Source organism: Amborella trichopoda, chromosome 8, assembly GCF_054954075.1.
Source record: "Amborella trichopoda isolate Santa Cruz 75 chromosome 8, AtrichopodaSantaCruz75HAP2 v2.0, whole genome shotgun sequence".
NCBI classification, from domain to species: Eukaryota; Viridiplantae; Streptophyta; class Magnoliopsida; order Amborellales; family Amborellaceae; genus Amborella; species Amborella trichopoda.
This window is the reverse complement of record NC_142343.1, coordinates 36,254,144-36,269,329: the sequence shown is the minus strand read 5'-3', so window position 1 is coordinate 36,269,329 and position 15,186 is coordinate 36,254,144. Positions and strand designations below refer to the sequence as shown.

The window sequence follows — 15,186 nt, the reverse complement described above, 5'->3', positions numbered from 1 at the left end:
AGCTAAATGGTCTAAGTCACATGAAAAAACATCTTCAGGTGATTTAGAAATTTCTAGATTCAAAATTTGATAGGTGCAGAGGCACCCTTTGCTCATGTGTATACAGTGTGCCGTCAAGCTTTGTGCAACTTTTTAGTCCAAGGAGGAACTTTTGTCCCACAAAATGGAAAAATTGTCCCAATCACACAAAATCAAATGTCTTGGCAATTTTCAGTTTACAGACTCAAAATCTAATCGGCACACAGACAGTCTGTGCAATGGGCATCGGCTTTTCACATCTTTCTGAACAGTGTTATTGTTCGCCCTGTATAGGACAAAGTTAACTGAATCGCTTTTGGTCCCTGAACTGAAAATTCCCTAGTTAATAATAAACCTCTTGAAATCAAACTTCTTTTGGCGATTTCAGTTCATAGGTTATTGACTGCTGCAAGAACCTCAGCTGCGTTGCTTTTTAGCACTAAAATGGTCTTACATGGAGCATGCGGAGTAGTACTAACCATTGGCTTTCTCCTTGCCTGGTTTTAATGTTAAAATGGTGCCTCTGCTGTAGTAATAAAAATATAAAAGTATGACATGCATGCTATCCTTCATTTGGCATTCAAGTCTTGTATTACAAAGTGCAAACAGAACATGGGAAAATTACCTCCACCTGATAGCTTGTTATTTTCTTTCGACAAATATAGCATGTGAGTTGCATTACCTCATGACAGTCGTAAAATAAAGGTCGATATCAAACCTATTTCACTCACTTATGCAGTTTATCTCAATTTCTGTTTTTTCAAATCATTTAGATGCATTATGCAGCAGCTCAAGGTTCTCAAATATTCAGAAAACTTCATATCAATGAGTATATCAACATGATGCAACTATCTACAAACTTCTTCTTTATTAACATCATGAGAAGCACCATAATTACATACACATGTTTCCTTCAAGAAAGGAGTTCACTTGGGTTTAACAGTCGTCATCGACCCATTTCAATTGGTTTCTACTGTCCCCTTGGGCTATCGGAACAAGTTATAAGGAAAGGACAACTCCAAACAGAGACATGAAGACACTGTTCCAACTTCTAATTAAACAACCTCTAATGATATTAAGGGCCATATCTGGGAGCGTTTTACCACAAGAACCTCTTCAAGACAGGTATCCTTTGTCTTGTAAACTAGACACTGCATCCTTAATTATCTCCTCCATTGGGATGAAGTTGAGGCCCAAGTCAATCAGCTTTTTTGATGGTTTTTGTGCCCTCAAGAACCCAAATTGAGTAACTTCCGTGAACCTACAGAAACCAATAAAGAAAGTTAAGGCGTATCCAGGTCAATTAATGTAACTATGTGTGTGTGTGTGTGTGTGAATATCCACCGAGAGAGAGTTTACCTAGGCACTTTGTATCCTGGGTAGAGTTTAGCAACTGCAACAGCAAAGTCACTCCAGTGACAAATGGACTCAATACACAAGTTCCTTCCTGAAGCTGATGGATTCTCATATAACAGGATATGCCCTAATGCCACATCATTAACATGTACAGCACCCATAAAAAGATCTTTATAACCTTCGGTACAACCTGCCACATTATATAAATCAATCAAGCCTCCCTAAGTAGAAAACTAACTAGAGTCTAAATTTTAAGACAATGGAACTAAGCAAAAGAAGATAAGATAGAAAGCTCTTGAGGCACTTGATACAGTACATCAGAGGACTCATGCTTTTTCCAGCACCGAAGAGGATTCCATTTGATACAACACCTCAGAGATCTCATACTTTTCCAAACATGAAGTGGAAGGACCTTTTTTCATTCTATTCTTTTTTTCATTTTTTTTGATATCATCCATGTTTATAAAGTCACTGACATAAAAATTTAGTGTATCATAAGACTAGATTTGAGATTTCCTCGAGCTTTCTTGATAAAATTCCACATTTGGTCTCACAACTCACTTAGCAGCAAAATATTATATATTTGGTCAAAGAAAGCCTTGAGTCATGATTTGACATGGGTTCCATGTTCTACACTATAAAAAGTACAGAATATGAAAGCTTAGACTCGCATTGTTTTTCCTCTTTTTTTTTTTTTTCTATGATTGGTTAAAGCTCCGACTTTTTGTCAGTCAATTGATAGTAAAATTATGTTCACATTTGATACACTACAGTCTAGGTCCAATAAAAAGATTAGATCCAAGAGCCAAGGGAGAGATTGCCTTAAATCACTCTTGAATACCAAATCTAAGTGGTAATATGGGACCAATTAAAAGGATTACACATGGTCTCAAATGCAGCATGAAAGTGGTTGATTGTAGTCTCGTTTTCATATCTTAATAGGTAAGTTTAATAACTTGAGTGTGGAGTTTTAAATGCAAAATAATAGCTATTCATATGTAATCTAGACTTTCTCACCAAACCTTCCAGTGAATAAATACTAGATGCTTCTTTAATACCTGGAAAGATAAGGAATGTAACAGTCTTGAAGAGTACTACAAGGAGGAATCTCCATCAGAAAATGGTTATGTAACTTTCTGAACCACTCCTCATCTGCAGGAGAAAATGCATTGCAGCTTGCTAAAGATGTACAGCTTAGTAAACAAAGCCAAATACAATGAAGGTGAATATTAAAGCATATGCTTCACACGTAAAGGCACATGCCTATGACAGTGGTGATCGCTTTTTTGATTGCATACGACATAGTAATTATTTCCTATGTAACTTCAATATGCTATTTACAGTCAATGTTACATACTTGAGGGAGTGTATACATGCTGAAGCATATGATATTTTTAGATTTATGGAGAAGGGGAAGAGTCCCACTACTCACCCCACCCTAGCAACCACAAATCAGTCGATGGAGTCTGCATTTTTTCTTTACTTTCTAAACGAGCATACTGAAGTGATATGGCTAAAAGATAGAAATCTCTAGTATCCCCCTAGCAAGCCAGTCCTCATGTCTCCATATAATAGGGGAAGCCCCACCAGACTCATATATCATCTGTAGACTACCCCTCTCCTTAATCAAAGGGCTGAAGAAAGAAGAAAATATTAAGCCCACTAAGGAGAGCCTCGGTATCAAACTTCGTGGAATCTGCGCTCCAATCAAACCCACAAATGTAAACCAAACTGCAAGAGAGTATCTTTGATTAAAGGCCCCCATAGAAAGCCCATGTCCTCAAATGAGGGTCTTTCCAGCTTCAACACAACCTTTTGGCCCATACTAATGTTAGGGAACATGATTGGCTACATAGGCTTCCACTGCCTAAGTAGGTCCTCTACTTGGTTCTTCAAATGCATTTTCAAAATTAGTTTAGGAGATAGAGTTCATCTTGCCACCCTCTTCTAGAACTCCCATCCCTGCTCCAATCCTCAAAAAAACTATACTGTTAGTTTGTCAAACTTTCTTCGAATTCACAAAGATTGCCATTGGACAAAACATTCAACAAAAGCAGTTTTCTTCAAATGGGAGCTAATACACGGGGCATACTAAGAAGAAGAACATAAACAACATATCATGGACAACAAGAAAGAAGGCTTAACTGGATCTTATAAAGTACCTATAGCAAAGAAGCTTCATTGTCTTCTTAGCCAATATGTAAATCATTAAATGAAGGAACAGAGAAGGCACCATATCTATAACCACCAATGTAATTGCAGAGGCAGATGACATAAAGCAAAGGGAGTAATTTTGAAAAAGTTACACCCTTCTCTCCCTCTCTCATACATCAAGGTCACATGAGCCTCAGCCACAAAATTACATACATGCATAACCAAATTCATTCGAGGAACACATCAAAACTCCAACACCAAGCAAGCATGATTGAATAAAAAGGAAGGACGATCCACTCAAGATTGTGTTTGTTTATATATTAGAGTGCATGCTTCTGTCTAACACAAGTATTGTTTGGAAACACTGATTATTGGGGTGGATCGTCCACCGCCCATATTCGTATTGCGATCCGTATTGGTCCAAATTGGCGTTCCATAAACACAAAGCGGGGTATTTCCCCTACAGGGCGGGGGTGGGTTGGAGTGGCGGACCCAGGAAAGCATTAGAAAAAAATATCGTGATTACAAAAATTTCCCCTAATTTTTATTTATTAAGCATCTCTTATTTGTCTGTCATTTCTCTCATTCCAAATTTACCCTCTATGGAGATTGAAATCCCAAGTCACAAATGACTTGGGACTTTTAATATCCGTTGTAATATTGATAAGCCATTTTTAGGGAAAAAAAAGGGACTCACTTCGAATGTTGAAAATTTGAAGTCACTCTTGACTTTGTATTTGGAATACTTAAATTCCATGGAAATAAAGATTTTTATCACTTCGGATATTCAAAATCCGTAATCAAGAGTGACTTTAGATTTTCAAGATCCTAACTGGTTTTTTCAAGAATAATGACTAAAAAAAATGTTGACTACAGATATTGAAAATCCAAAATCATCAACCGGTACGGTGACTTTGTTTTTTCTGACAAAAATAACTAAAAAATGAGGTCTATATATATTGAAAATCCAAAATCATCAACTGGTGTGGTGACTTTGGATTTTCAATCTTTGAGACATGGTAAATTTCGAATAGAGAAAAGGACAAACAAAAGGGATATACGCATAATATACAAAAGTTAGGGGGGCTTTTCACAAGGAAAAGTATACAATGAGACCATTTATTTTTGGTACAAGGAGGTTACCATTAATCTAGATCATTAGATGTAAAATTAGATGGCCGCATTTATTTCATTAACCAAGTTCAAACTTCAAAAGAAATTTTTTTGAATTTTGTGACACACTCAAGCTATCAGATTTCACATGAGATGGTTGTAAGTAGTTGTGACTTCATTCTATCAAAAATAAATGGTCTCATTGTATATAATCCCTTTTCACAATTACAATATTTTTGTGGGATATACAAGTAAATTTCTTTTTTATATTTGGATTTTTTTTAGGAGGCAGGGGAAGGGGGACAATCGGTACCTATTCCTTCCGTAACAAGTTGAATCATGGCCGATTCTTGGTCCGGATCAGCGACTCCCAGTACGTTTGCCGGGTTTTCAAACGCCGAACATAAGATTTTTCTTGAATTCTCAATATAAAGAATAGAAAATTTATGATATTTGTGAGTATTGGGTACAAGTATGAAGTCAAAGCGTATACAGTGTTATACCTTGAAGGAGGCGAAGGAGCATGGTCAAGCTAGCATTGATGGTGGGTGGTAAAATTGGGCCAAACACTGCTCCTGGATTTATGACCACCACATCCAACCCCTCCTCCTTTGCAAAATCCCACGCTGCCTTCTCAGCCAATGTTTTTGAAGCTGGATACCAGATCTACAAAAATAAGAGAAATTTACGTTTGTACCTGTTTTTTAAACGGGTTATAACAAAAATAACGCTTAAATAGGTTATTATTACTTGGAAGGACAGTTATTAAAGTATTATATATTTTGGAAAATTTGCTCTCAGTTTTTTTTTACATCGGACCGCGTTTAGGCCTCTTTTTTAAAAAGTTTAACGCGGTATGTTGTTTCTAACATTAAGCCTAAATCTCAATTTTTAAGGTTTAAAGTGGTCATAAAATAAAATAAATAAATTTGATACGCATTTGGATGTTGAAAAAAATGAAAAATCGGACGAACAAGACCTTTGTATCAATATCTCATATATTTAGACAATCATGTAATAACAGTGAAATAACACGATACCGACTTAATTTTCCCCAAAAACAAAAAGAAAACAAAAAGAGGATCAATTTTTCATTTTTACCCCAACAAAACCATTAAGTTCACATAGCAATAAGGCCGCCCCTTTTGGTGAGAATGGTCGGTAATATGGCAAAGGCCCCAACTTATTCTCGAGAGGACCAGTTTGGGTTCAGCATTTCATTTCTTATATAGAGAGAGAAGGGGTGTGGAGAAGGGAATTTACCCCATTTTGCTTGCAGTAGTCGAGATCGGTCCAGCAATCCTCATTTTTGATGGCATCATCAGGATAATTAGGGCTGGGGACGATTGCACAGTTGGAGGATGTGACCACCACTCGCTTAACTCCTGCTGCCTTACATGCCCGAAGGGCATTAAGCGTGCCCTCCACTGCAGGCTCCAGAAGCTCCCTCTGCACATCCCCACTGTTATCATGCGTAGAGAAGAGAGAGAGAGAGAGTTAACAATGAACAGAGAGAGAGGGAAGGAGGGACCTTGGGGTCGCGGATTTGATCCACAATGCAGGGGGAAGCGAGATGGAAGACACCGACGGCGCCGTCAATGGCGGCAAAGAGAGAGTCATAGTTGAGAAGGTCCACTTGGAAGAGGCTCAGCCTGCTTTCCGCACCTTCTAATCCTTGCAGGTGCTTCGTTTCCTTTTCGTTTTCTTCAAATCACACATAAAATTCAGAAGAGAGAGAGATAGAGAGGACAAGAAATTCAGTTGAGAGAGAGAGAAATGCCATTGAATGAGAGAGAGAGAGGAGATTACTGAGGTCTTGTACAGTGGCTCGAACAGTATAGCCTCGGTCGAGAAGGAGGCGAACGAGGGTTGACCCAATGAACCCGCTACCTCCGGTCACACACACAGTCTCTTCCCTCGTCATCTCTGTCTACTTTTCTTTTGTTGGTAGAGGAGCCGGAAAATGATCTCTCTCTCTCTCTCTCTACTTTTCTTGCTGGAAGAGGAGTGCGACAGGATCATAAGGCAATTCTCCAGGAAGCCTGCAAATGATTTTCTTTAGTTTAATTCTCCACTAAGCCTGCAAATGAGTTTCTTTAGTTTAATTATTTTCTTTAGTTTAATTCTCCACTAAGCCTGCAAATGAGTTTCTCTAGTTTAATTATTTTCTTTAGTTTAATTCTCCACTAAGCCTGCAAATGAGTTTCTCTGGTTTAATTATTTTCTTTAGTTTAATTCTCGACTAAGCCTGCAAATGAGTTTGTTTAGTTTAGTTTTGGGATCATCGACTCGAGGTGGATGATCTAGACCTCGCTGTCAAGCATATTTTTTATAATCAACTTCGTGGCTCCAACTGTTAATAGAGGTCAATCACAAACTTTCAACCCTTGCTAAATCATTAAAGAGGTTAAAGGGTCCTTATCACAAGCTTTCATCCCTTACAAAATCCTTAAAGAGGTCCGAAGGTCCTAATCAATAATAAAGGGTTTGTTTTTTAATATTTATTTTACTCATATACGTATATCTTATACAAAAAGATCATTTACTTTTTATAGTAGGAGGTAAGACTATTCTCATTTATTAGATGTGGGTCACTAAGTCATAATTTTTTTTTAAAAAAACTTGTGTCTAATAATGACACTAATACAATCACTCATTTTGAAATTTATAAGATAAAAAATAATTGTTCCTTCCTTGTACAAAATATAAATGATCTTTTGTAGTCAATCCCCAAAAAAGGGCTCATGTTGGGCCTCTTAAGTGAGCAAAGTTATGAAAATGTCTGATAATTGAATTCAGGTAACTTTTAGGATATTTTATGGGAAAGTACCTAAAACTCTCGAATGTTCACTGGTATGTTTAAATTCATTAACGATTTTATGAAGTGTTATGAACCCTCAATGATACCTTCCCTCAAGCAAAATTTTGTTTACGGTTGAGGTTTCCACAATTATAGACTACTATAAAACATCGCGAGAAACTAAATTGCCATAAAATAATGTGATAACCTGTAAATCCAATTCCACTCCTAATTGCGGAGTTTGGAGCTGCAAAAAATTTGATGACTTCAATTGAAACAATGCATGGTAAGTTTCGCTGCATGGTGTTTATGCTTGGATTTGTGCCGATCTTGGAGCGAGATCAACTCAAATACCATGCGGAACGAGTTAAATTTATGAAAAAGTAGAGAGTGTGGGATTGCTCAAACTAACATCGTAGATCTATACAGATCCGGCCTTTTCTAAGGCCACTAATAGCACCAGCTTTAGACTCAGTTTATATAGACTTTAAAATACTCCAAAACTTTAATTAAATCTAGTAATAAACAAATATAAAAAAAAAAAAAAAACATAAAAATAAAAGAAATAAGTAAATAAATAAATAAAAATAAAAGGAAAAAAAGAGCACACATCTGAGAAACTCGGAATTGGGGCCCGTATCAGGAACGCGGATTGATTTACATCTTTTGATGCCTTCTTTTGCCTTCTTGAAGCATGGATCTAAGGTTGTGATCTAGGATTTAATCTTAATTATGGAGGGAATCGAGGGATTTTTGGGAGGATTTCGGCTTAGGGGATTTTTCCTAAGGCTTTCTAGGGGTTTTCTCTATTTTTCTAAGGATTTTGGGATTTTTCCTTATTTTTCTAGGATTTTTAGACGAATCTCCTATTTTTTTTCAGGATTTTTAGCATTTATCCTAATTTTTTAGGATTTTTTACTAAAGGGTTTTTCTATTTATCTGGAATTATCTGGGAATTTCCTCATTGTCTGGGAATTTTCCTATTTTCTTATTTTCTAGGGATTTTGACTATTTTTCTATGATTTTCCGATGTATTTTTCTAGGATTTTAGAGACGGTTTTGATAGGCTTTCACTAAGGTTAGGGTAAAAATTAATTGATTCAATCTCCTAGTTAAAGTTAGATTAGGTTTTAGGATTTTTTTGGACTTTTTTTTTTGGATTTTCTTCGGGTTTTAAACCGACCTAAAATGGGATGCTAGAAGGGAACTGGCCTTATGGGCCAATCAGGTGATGGGCCATGCAAAGCGCGTGCCTCACACTGCTCGGCACGAGGCGGGCCGCCTCATGTGTTGGCGACATGTGTGTCAGCCTAGGCCGTGCCGTTGGATGTTTTAATAATTTTTAGGGTGGATTTTCCCTAGGCCCTAACGTTTGATCCATAGGTTCGATTCGAGGGATTTTTCGCATGTTGGAAAGATTTCGGGCTCTACTACATTTTGGATAGATTTTGGGACATTTAAACTTGGTCTAAGTCAAGTATGACTTACTAGGGTTCGTGTGGTCTTTAAGTCTCAGAATCAATATGTTTTAGGAATTCACTCAGCCTTTTTTTTTTTTTTTTGGGTGGGGTTTGGGGAAGGGGGAGGACGGGAGGGTTGTGTATCTACAGTTGTCCTTCATTGCATTCACCTAGGACACCGAATGAACGACTAAGACGTAGACACCAGAGACACGATGGAAAGGAAAGTTTGAGCGGTTTTGAATGACCTGTAACCTATAGGGAATTGGTACAGCGATGGATATTTTTTATCCGTAACACATCGAACTGACATTGCGCTATCTTTGAGGCAGTGGCGTAGAGAGGTCTCCAGAAATTAGGATTTGAAGTGACAGTCAGCAGGAACTGTGCTATCTATGTACCGGTGATTTCTCTAGTGCTATCACCCCAATGCTACTTGGGACACCAGTACACTCATCTTATGCTGTGGACTTTTTTCTTTGGGTTTGGCTTTCAATTGAATGGGATTATGAGTTTTAAAATAAAATAATAATGATGAATTTCTGGCTAGTTAAACTTCTGTACACCCTTGATTATGAATTCCTAAGGATTTATGTCTATGCTTCAATACTTTTAGAGAAGCTAGAAACATGATAGCATCATGTACGGGTTGTCCAACTTCTTTGTTTTTCGAAAATGATTTTGTCAATTTTGGAAATAGAGAGGGGATTTGAAAAATAGAATGAGGCGTTAGGCATACAATTTTAACAAAAAAATTAAAATTTTTGAAATATTGACAAACACAGGGGAAAATTTTTTAAAAGGGGGAGAATTTTGAAAAACAAGTTTGATAAGTAATTTAGGCTCATGCTACCATGGAGTTGAGCAAACCGAACCTTTGCTTGGGACCTTCAGGATGAAGAATCATCGAGTACTTTTTCGTCTTCCAACCTTAGCTCTTGTGGCCCAACTCAAGGGGAGGTTTTTCTTAACATTTTTCAAGCAAGCTAGTGTCTTGGATAACATGGGAAATTGCTCTTGAGTGCTTAACATCCCTATGAACTTTTAGTTTCGCTCCTCCACTACCACTCTTTTGAAATTCAGATAGTCAAGGCTCTTCAATTTTACTTGGACTAGTGCCTTCAAATTCATTTTTGCTTTGACACCATTCTGACTTGAGAAGAGAAGTTGAGAAGAATTTCAAGAGATTTTTGAGAAGAGACGAAAAGATAGATAAGTTCTTTTTTCTATCACCCCGGGGTTCTTTTCGAGTGTCCAGCCTTGCCAACGCTCTGGGTTTCTTTCAGATTTTCAGCTCGGAGGACTCTTTTTCATTTTCTTTTTGTCGCCATGAGGTCATTTTCAGGTGTTCAGCCCGATGACATTTTTTCCAATGCTCGGAGTTCCTTTTTTATTTCAGCCTGGCGAAATTTTTTTTTTTTTCTTTGTATTTTTTGAAGAAGATGAAGAAAGAGGCGGAGAAGAAGAAAATGATGAAGAAAGAGGAAGAGAAGAAGAAGAGTCATTGGCATTTTTCTTTTCGGAACTTTGTCTAAATGAGAACTTGATCGTCCTTCCTTTCTCTACATAATAGAGAGGTTCTAATATTGGTTATCTATAGATTTTCCTTACCCCTGGTTGATGTCCAACCCTTCTTTGATAAAGGTTGTTGAATTGCTTCACTCGGGCCTTGATTTCCAGACTTTGAGTCACTCTCATCTTCTTCAGTCTCTTACTAGGTTGCTAAGCTCATTGCCATTTCATTTTAACATCCTTAAGAGTACTTGGGATCGTTCCCCTTCTTCTTCTTTTTTATTTATTTTTTTTTTTTTACGGACTCCTTTTTGGGTTGTAAATGTCATAGAGTAGGATGCCTAAGCAGAGCATGGATGCCCCACCTGACTTATTTGAGAGGGATGAGCAAGTGATCACCCTACTCCTTTTCAGTAATATTTTTAATTTGCAACATCATGTTGTTCGTAGGATGTTGATGGCCTCAAGGCATGTTGTGAGTTATCAGACAAAGCGTAGGCCTCATCGATTGACCCTGTTGTATTATCATTATTTATTGACGATGCCCCCATCAAATGATTTGGTGGGACTGCCTCTATAGGGCCTTCTTCATTGGATGAAACTGTCCCTATCGGTATGTTGGATGGGATTGGCTCTATCATAATTTCATTAGTGTCTAAGACTGCCCCTATTGGTATGTTGATGGGACTGCCATTATAGGATTTTCATCAAATGGGGTGATCCCTATCAAGTTGGTTGATGGGATTTTATTAAATTTTTATCGACACTTTTTACTTCAAGGGGTGGATCTTCCTTAATATAGGATGCTCCAATTAGTGGTGTCATGCCCCTGCCCCTATCTCCTTCTTGGGTTTCTTCATCTCAAATAGGTGGGTTATCCAGGAAATCCTGTGAGAGAGGTCCAGGTGGTCCTCTTAGAACTTTTATGGGTTCAAACTCGCACGGAGGTGTTGAATCGTCAGGAATACTTAAGTCTGTTCGGATTGGTTGTTGGATAAACCTTAGAGGATGGTTTGATTGATTGCTCCAGGTTTAACTCCTCATCCCAAGTAGGTGGGTCTGCCAAGAAGTCGTGTGAAGTTGGCCCAGGTGGGTCTCTTATGATCTCTAGAGGTTGATGGGATAAGTTTTCTTTCGAACTTGAATATTCTTCCCCTTGGTTTTCTTCCATCATCAACTTTTGATTTGCTTCACATAGGATTACTTGCTCACTTGTTTCTTCTTGATTTGTAGTCTTGAGTCCAAGGCATTTCCCATTACTGCGGTATTGGGAATCCCTAATCTCAGGATCTCAATTGGGCTCATTGATGGCTTGAATATCTTGGAGCTTTTTTTTGGAACTTTATTGACTAGAACCTCTACCCTTGTGGTGACATGCATCACATGGATGTATTGGATTTTCTGCAGGCTTGTATTTTCAACTAGAATCAAGATTCTCTATGAATTTTTCTTCTTTCTTTGAGTTTCAGAACCTTGGCTAAGGCCATTCCCTTCATTATGAATTTTAGAATCCCTAGCTTCAGGATTCGAGTTATCTACCCCTACTCCACCATCTAGGATGGGGCCTTGAGTTTCTTGCAAGTTAGTTCCTTCCACTTCAATTGGAATTCCTTATGGGGTAGTTTTCTCTTGGATTACGGACCCTGAGCTAAGGCAATCCGTGACATCTTTTTTAGATTTCGTAGCCACAAGGTTTGAATGAGCTCATGCTCATCTGGTATTTTTTCATGTCATAGATTATTTGGTCCCTTTGTGTCTTCATGGTCTCAACTTTTAATGTGATGATTGGAATTGCTTCCTCATTTTGGTGACCAACATTATTCAGTTTTGATCCCTGGAGGATCTCCACACCAGTTTTAATAATAGAGACAATATGCACCTTTTGTGGGTTGGACTTTTCTAATTTTATAGGAGTTCCCCATGGAATAGACCTTAGACTTAAGGCAATTCTCATAATTTGGCTGAAATTCCCTAGTAATATAGGTCATCTTATCGTTTCGTTATTCATTTTCGGGTCGGTTTCTTCATGTGCCCCAAGGCCATATGGGATGATTTTTAGTCTTGGGCAGGGATCTTGACTCTTTGGTTTCTTTATCTGATATCTATTAGGACTTTTTCATCTTCACATGACACAATCCTAACATCTGGTATCTTCTGGTGTTTTCATAAGTGAGCTCCATTAGTATCCCTAAACGATTCTAAGGATGACTCTGTCTCGGGATCAGCTTCACATTCTTCAATTGTCACCTCATCAAGGTTACATTCAGATAAATCTTGATCATAATCCAACTCTTGTTTCTTTATGAATTCATCCGGCTCTTGTCCCAATATAGTTTCATCGGGTTCTTGTCCTAGTATGATTGGTGACTGTCTTCTGTCATTTTCCTTGTTCTCTTACAATGTGAAACCATTTTGAACATTGAGTCAAAAGAGAAAGGTTGAATGGTTTTGCTGAAGTACAATTTATACTCAGGAGACACATTCTCTATGGCCATACTAATATTAGAAGTCTCAGAGAGAGTGCAATCAATCACTTATGATGTAGCCTCTCTAAATCTATGGATGAAGTTTGCAAACAACTCGTTGAGATTTTGTCAGGCGGGGACCAATTAGCCAAAGGTCATTGTTCTCTCTCTGGTCCCTTGATATTGGTCGACAAAATGTCGAAACAATTCATCGGAAGTGTAGTCAAGGTTTTTTATAACCATCTCCCAGAACTAGGCCAAGGGTTGTCCATAGAGGGTGTCTTGGAACATTGTCTTGAGTTGTCTATTTAAAAGAACCAAAAGAGATAAAAGGTAAGCAGTGACATGATTCTCAGCGTCACCCGACCCACTAAACGTCTTTTCAAATTGGGGGAATTTGAAGCCGGATGGGAAGGGTTCGTTATTCCTAAGGACTATGTTAGGAACTCTTTTTTTATCAAAATTTTCTTTGAAGGTGGATAGTTCGCCTTGCAATTGGGTGAGCACGACTGACTTGGGGGCTTAGCCTCCGTGTACTGCTGGTTGTCCGATATTGATGGCATAGTTTGAGGTTCAAGAGAGACAACCGGTGTGGACTGCATTGGACCAGGAGTAGAAGCCGGGTGAGCATGCGAAGCGGCTGGAGCAGGGTAAGGAAGTGGCATAGGTGAAGAGGCTTAAGCCGGATAGAGAGGCGGTGCAGGCATAGGGGCCTGAGCCGAGGGATAATATAGGTAGGTCTGAGGAGTGACTTGAACTAGTGAAGCTGGGGGCTGATAAGCCGACACCAGTTGGGCTTGAAGTAAGCATGGGTTGCAGACTCCAGACTGACTAACTAAATTGGGTTGACCACATGGTTCAAGAGGACCCTGACCATGCCGATGGGTTGGGATTTGAGGTGGGTTTGGATGAGTGTTTCGGCGATGACGGCTCGCCTAGGGGGTGGAATGGGTCTAACTATGTTGGTTGGAGGCAGAAGATGGCACCTGACCTTGACTTGGATGTTGGCTCAAGAGTCGAGAGGGTCACAGGGTTGGGCAAGGCCAGTGCGTCGCAAGAAGGCTCTGACCTCGGGTAAGTCCCTAAGATGCTTGATTTAGAGGGACTTGTAGTCCCTAGAAATGTTTGAAGGTGCACCTTGGTGAGTGGAGGGCTAGCTTGATGAACTCTTGGGTTTAGGCAAAGATTCTTGTTTCTCTAGTTTTCTTTGGTAACTAGCCTTGTTTGGGTCCTAACTTGGATAATTCCTGACCGACTTGTCAATTAGGGTTAGGAGAAAGCTTAACCCGATTCGAGTTGATTGACCTAAGGGTTTCAGGGTTTTGTATTTTCGATTTGCCTTGGTCATGTCACTTGATATTTGACAATACTCTAAGTCTCACACGATAGCTTGCCTGGTGAGTTCATCATTCAAGTTGCTACAGATTTTGCTGACTTGGTGGCCCCTAGAGTGGGCCTTTAAGGGACGTTGACCTGGTTGAGCTTGACCCTTGCCTCGTGTAGGTCAACCACGTCTAATTGACCGTGTGGGTCGTGTGAGTTTGAACAGACCAAGGTTTCCCCGGTAGAATAAATTTCGGCAGCATTTCCCCTTGACCTGAATGTTTGTGGGGGTGTGACCCTGGTTGGGCAGCATTTTCCCTAGACCTACACTGATGGAGGGTGTGATGCTGGTTTGGCAGTATTTCCCCTAGACTTAGATTGGTATAAAGGGTTAGACCGCATCTAAGTTTGGGGCCGAGCTGACATAAAAATAACCATTTTTTAAGGATTTTAGAGGTCCACCTTAATTCTACATTTAAGTTATGAACCTTATATGTAAACTTTTTCCAAATCTAAATCCAGCCCTTCGTGGAATCAAAGTATAACCGGTTGAACAATACCCTTAGTGGGTGCCCAAGGGCGCATGTTCGCCCGTCACAATTTTTTGGGTCACGCGGTAATTTTTACGTAACAAATGCGCAAAATTGTCCAAGCTGTGCAAAATCAAGTGTATGTCAAAACCAACGTATGGAGACTCAACTTGGCCAAGCTACATGGCTTTTGTGCAAAATCAAGTGTATGTCTAAAACAAGGTATCGAGACTCAACGTGGCCAAGGTACATGGCTTTTGGCCAAGGCAAGTTACTCGATCGAGTTTAGCCCAAATCCAGCCCAACTTAACAAAATAAAAAAAAGCGATTTTTTTTTTACATATTATTGAACATCCTATTTTATTACGAGAAAGTATATAATGAGATCATTTACCTTTTGCATAAGGTAGTCGCAATTAATATTGACTATTGGATGTGGAATTCGGTAGCTTCAT

At 38.8% G+C, this 15,186-nt stretch overlaps 1 protein-coding gene across 1 annotated transcript; it reads right to left on the bottom strand.

Annotated features, from left to right (window-relative positions):
• Nucleotides 1–869: 869 nt before the first annotated feature.
• Nucleotides 870–8,008, bottom strand: LOC18437139 (cinnamoyl-CoA reductase 1). The gene is made up of 6 exons (XM_006847358.4): nt 6,451–8,008; nt 6,173–6,345; nt 5,905–6,090; nt 5,145–5,307; nt 1,378–1,564; nt 870–1,279 (listed from the first exon to the last, which is right to left on the bottom strand). The coding sequence occupies exons 1-6, from the start codon at nt 6,563–6,565 to the stop codon at nt 1,135–1,137; spliced, it is 969 nt and encodes a 322-aa protein (XP_006847421.3). The 5' UTR covers nt 6,566–8,008; the 3' UTR covers nt 870–1,134.
• Between the last annotated feature and the right edge of the window lie 7,178 nt (nt 8,009–15,186).

Excerpts from the sequence above, each read along its gene's own strand:
- LOC18437139 (XM_006847358.4), bottom strand. The coding sequence starts at position 6,565 with ATGACGAGGGAAGAGACTGTGTGTGTGACCGGAGGTAGCGGGTTCATT. Across the intron at positions 5,308-5,904 it reads ACTACTGCAAGCAAAATGGG|ATCTGGTATCCAGCTTCAAA; the intron begins GTAAATTCCCTT and ends TTATTTTTGTAG. Across the intron at positions 1,280-1,377 it reads CCAGGATACAAAGTGCCTAG|GTTCACGGAAGTTACTCAAT; the intron begins GTAAACTCTCTC and ends TGGTTTCTGTAG.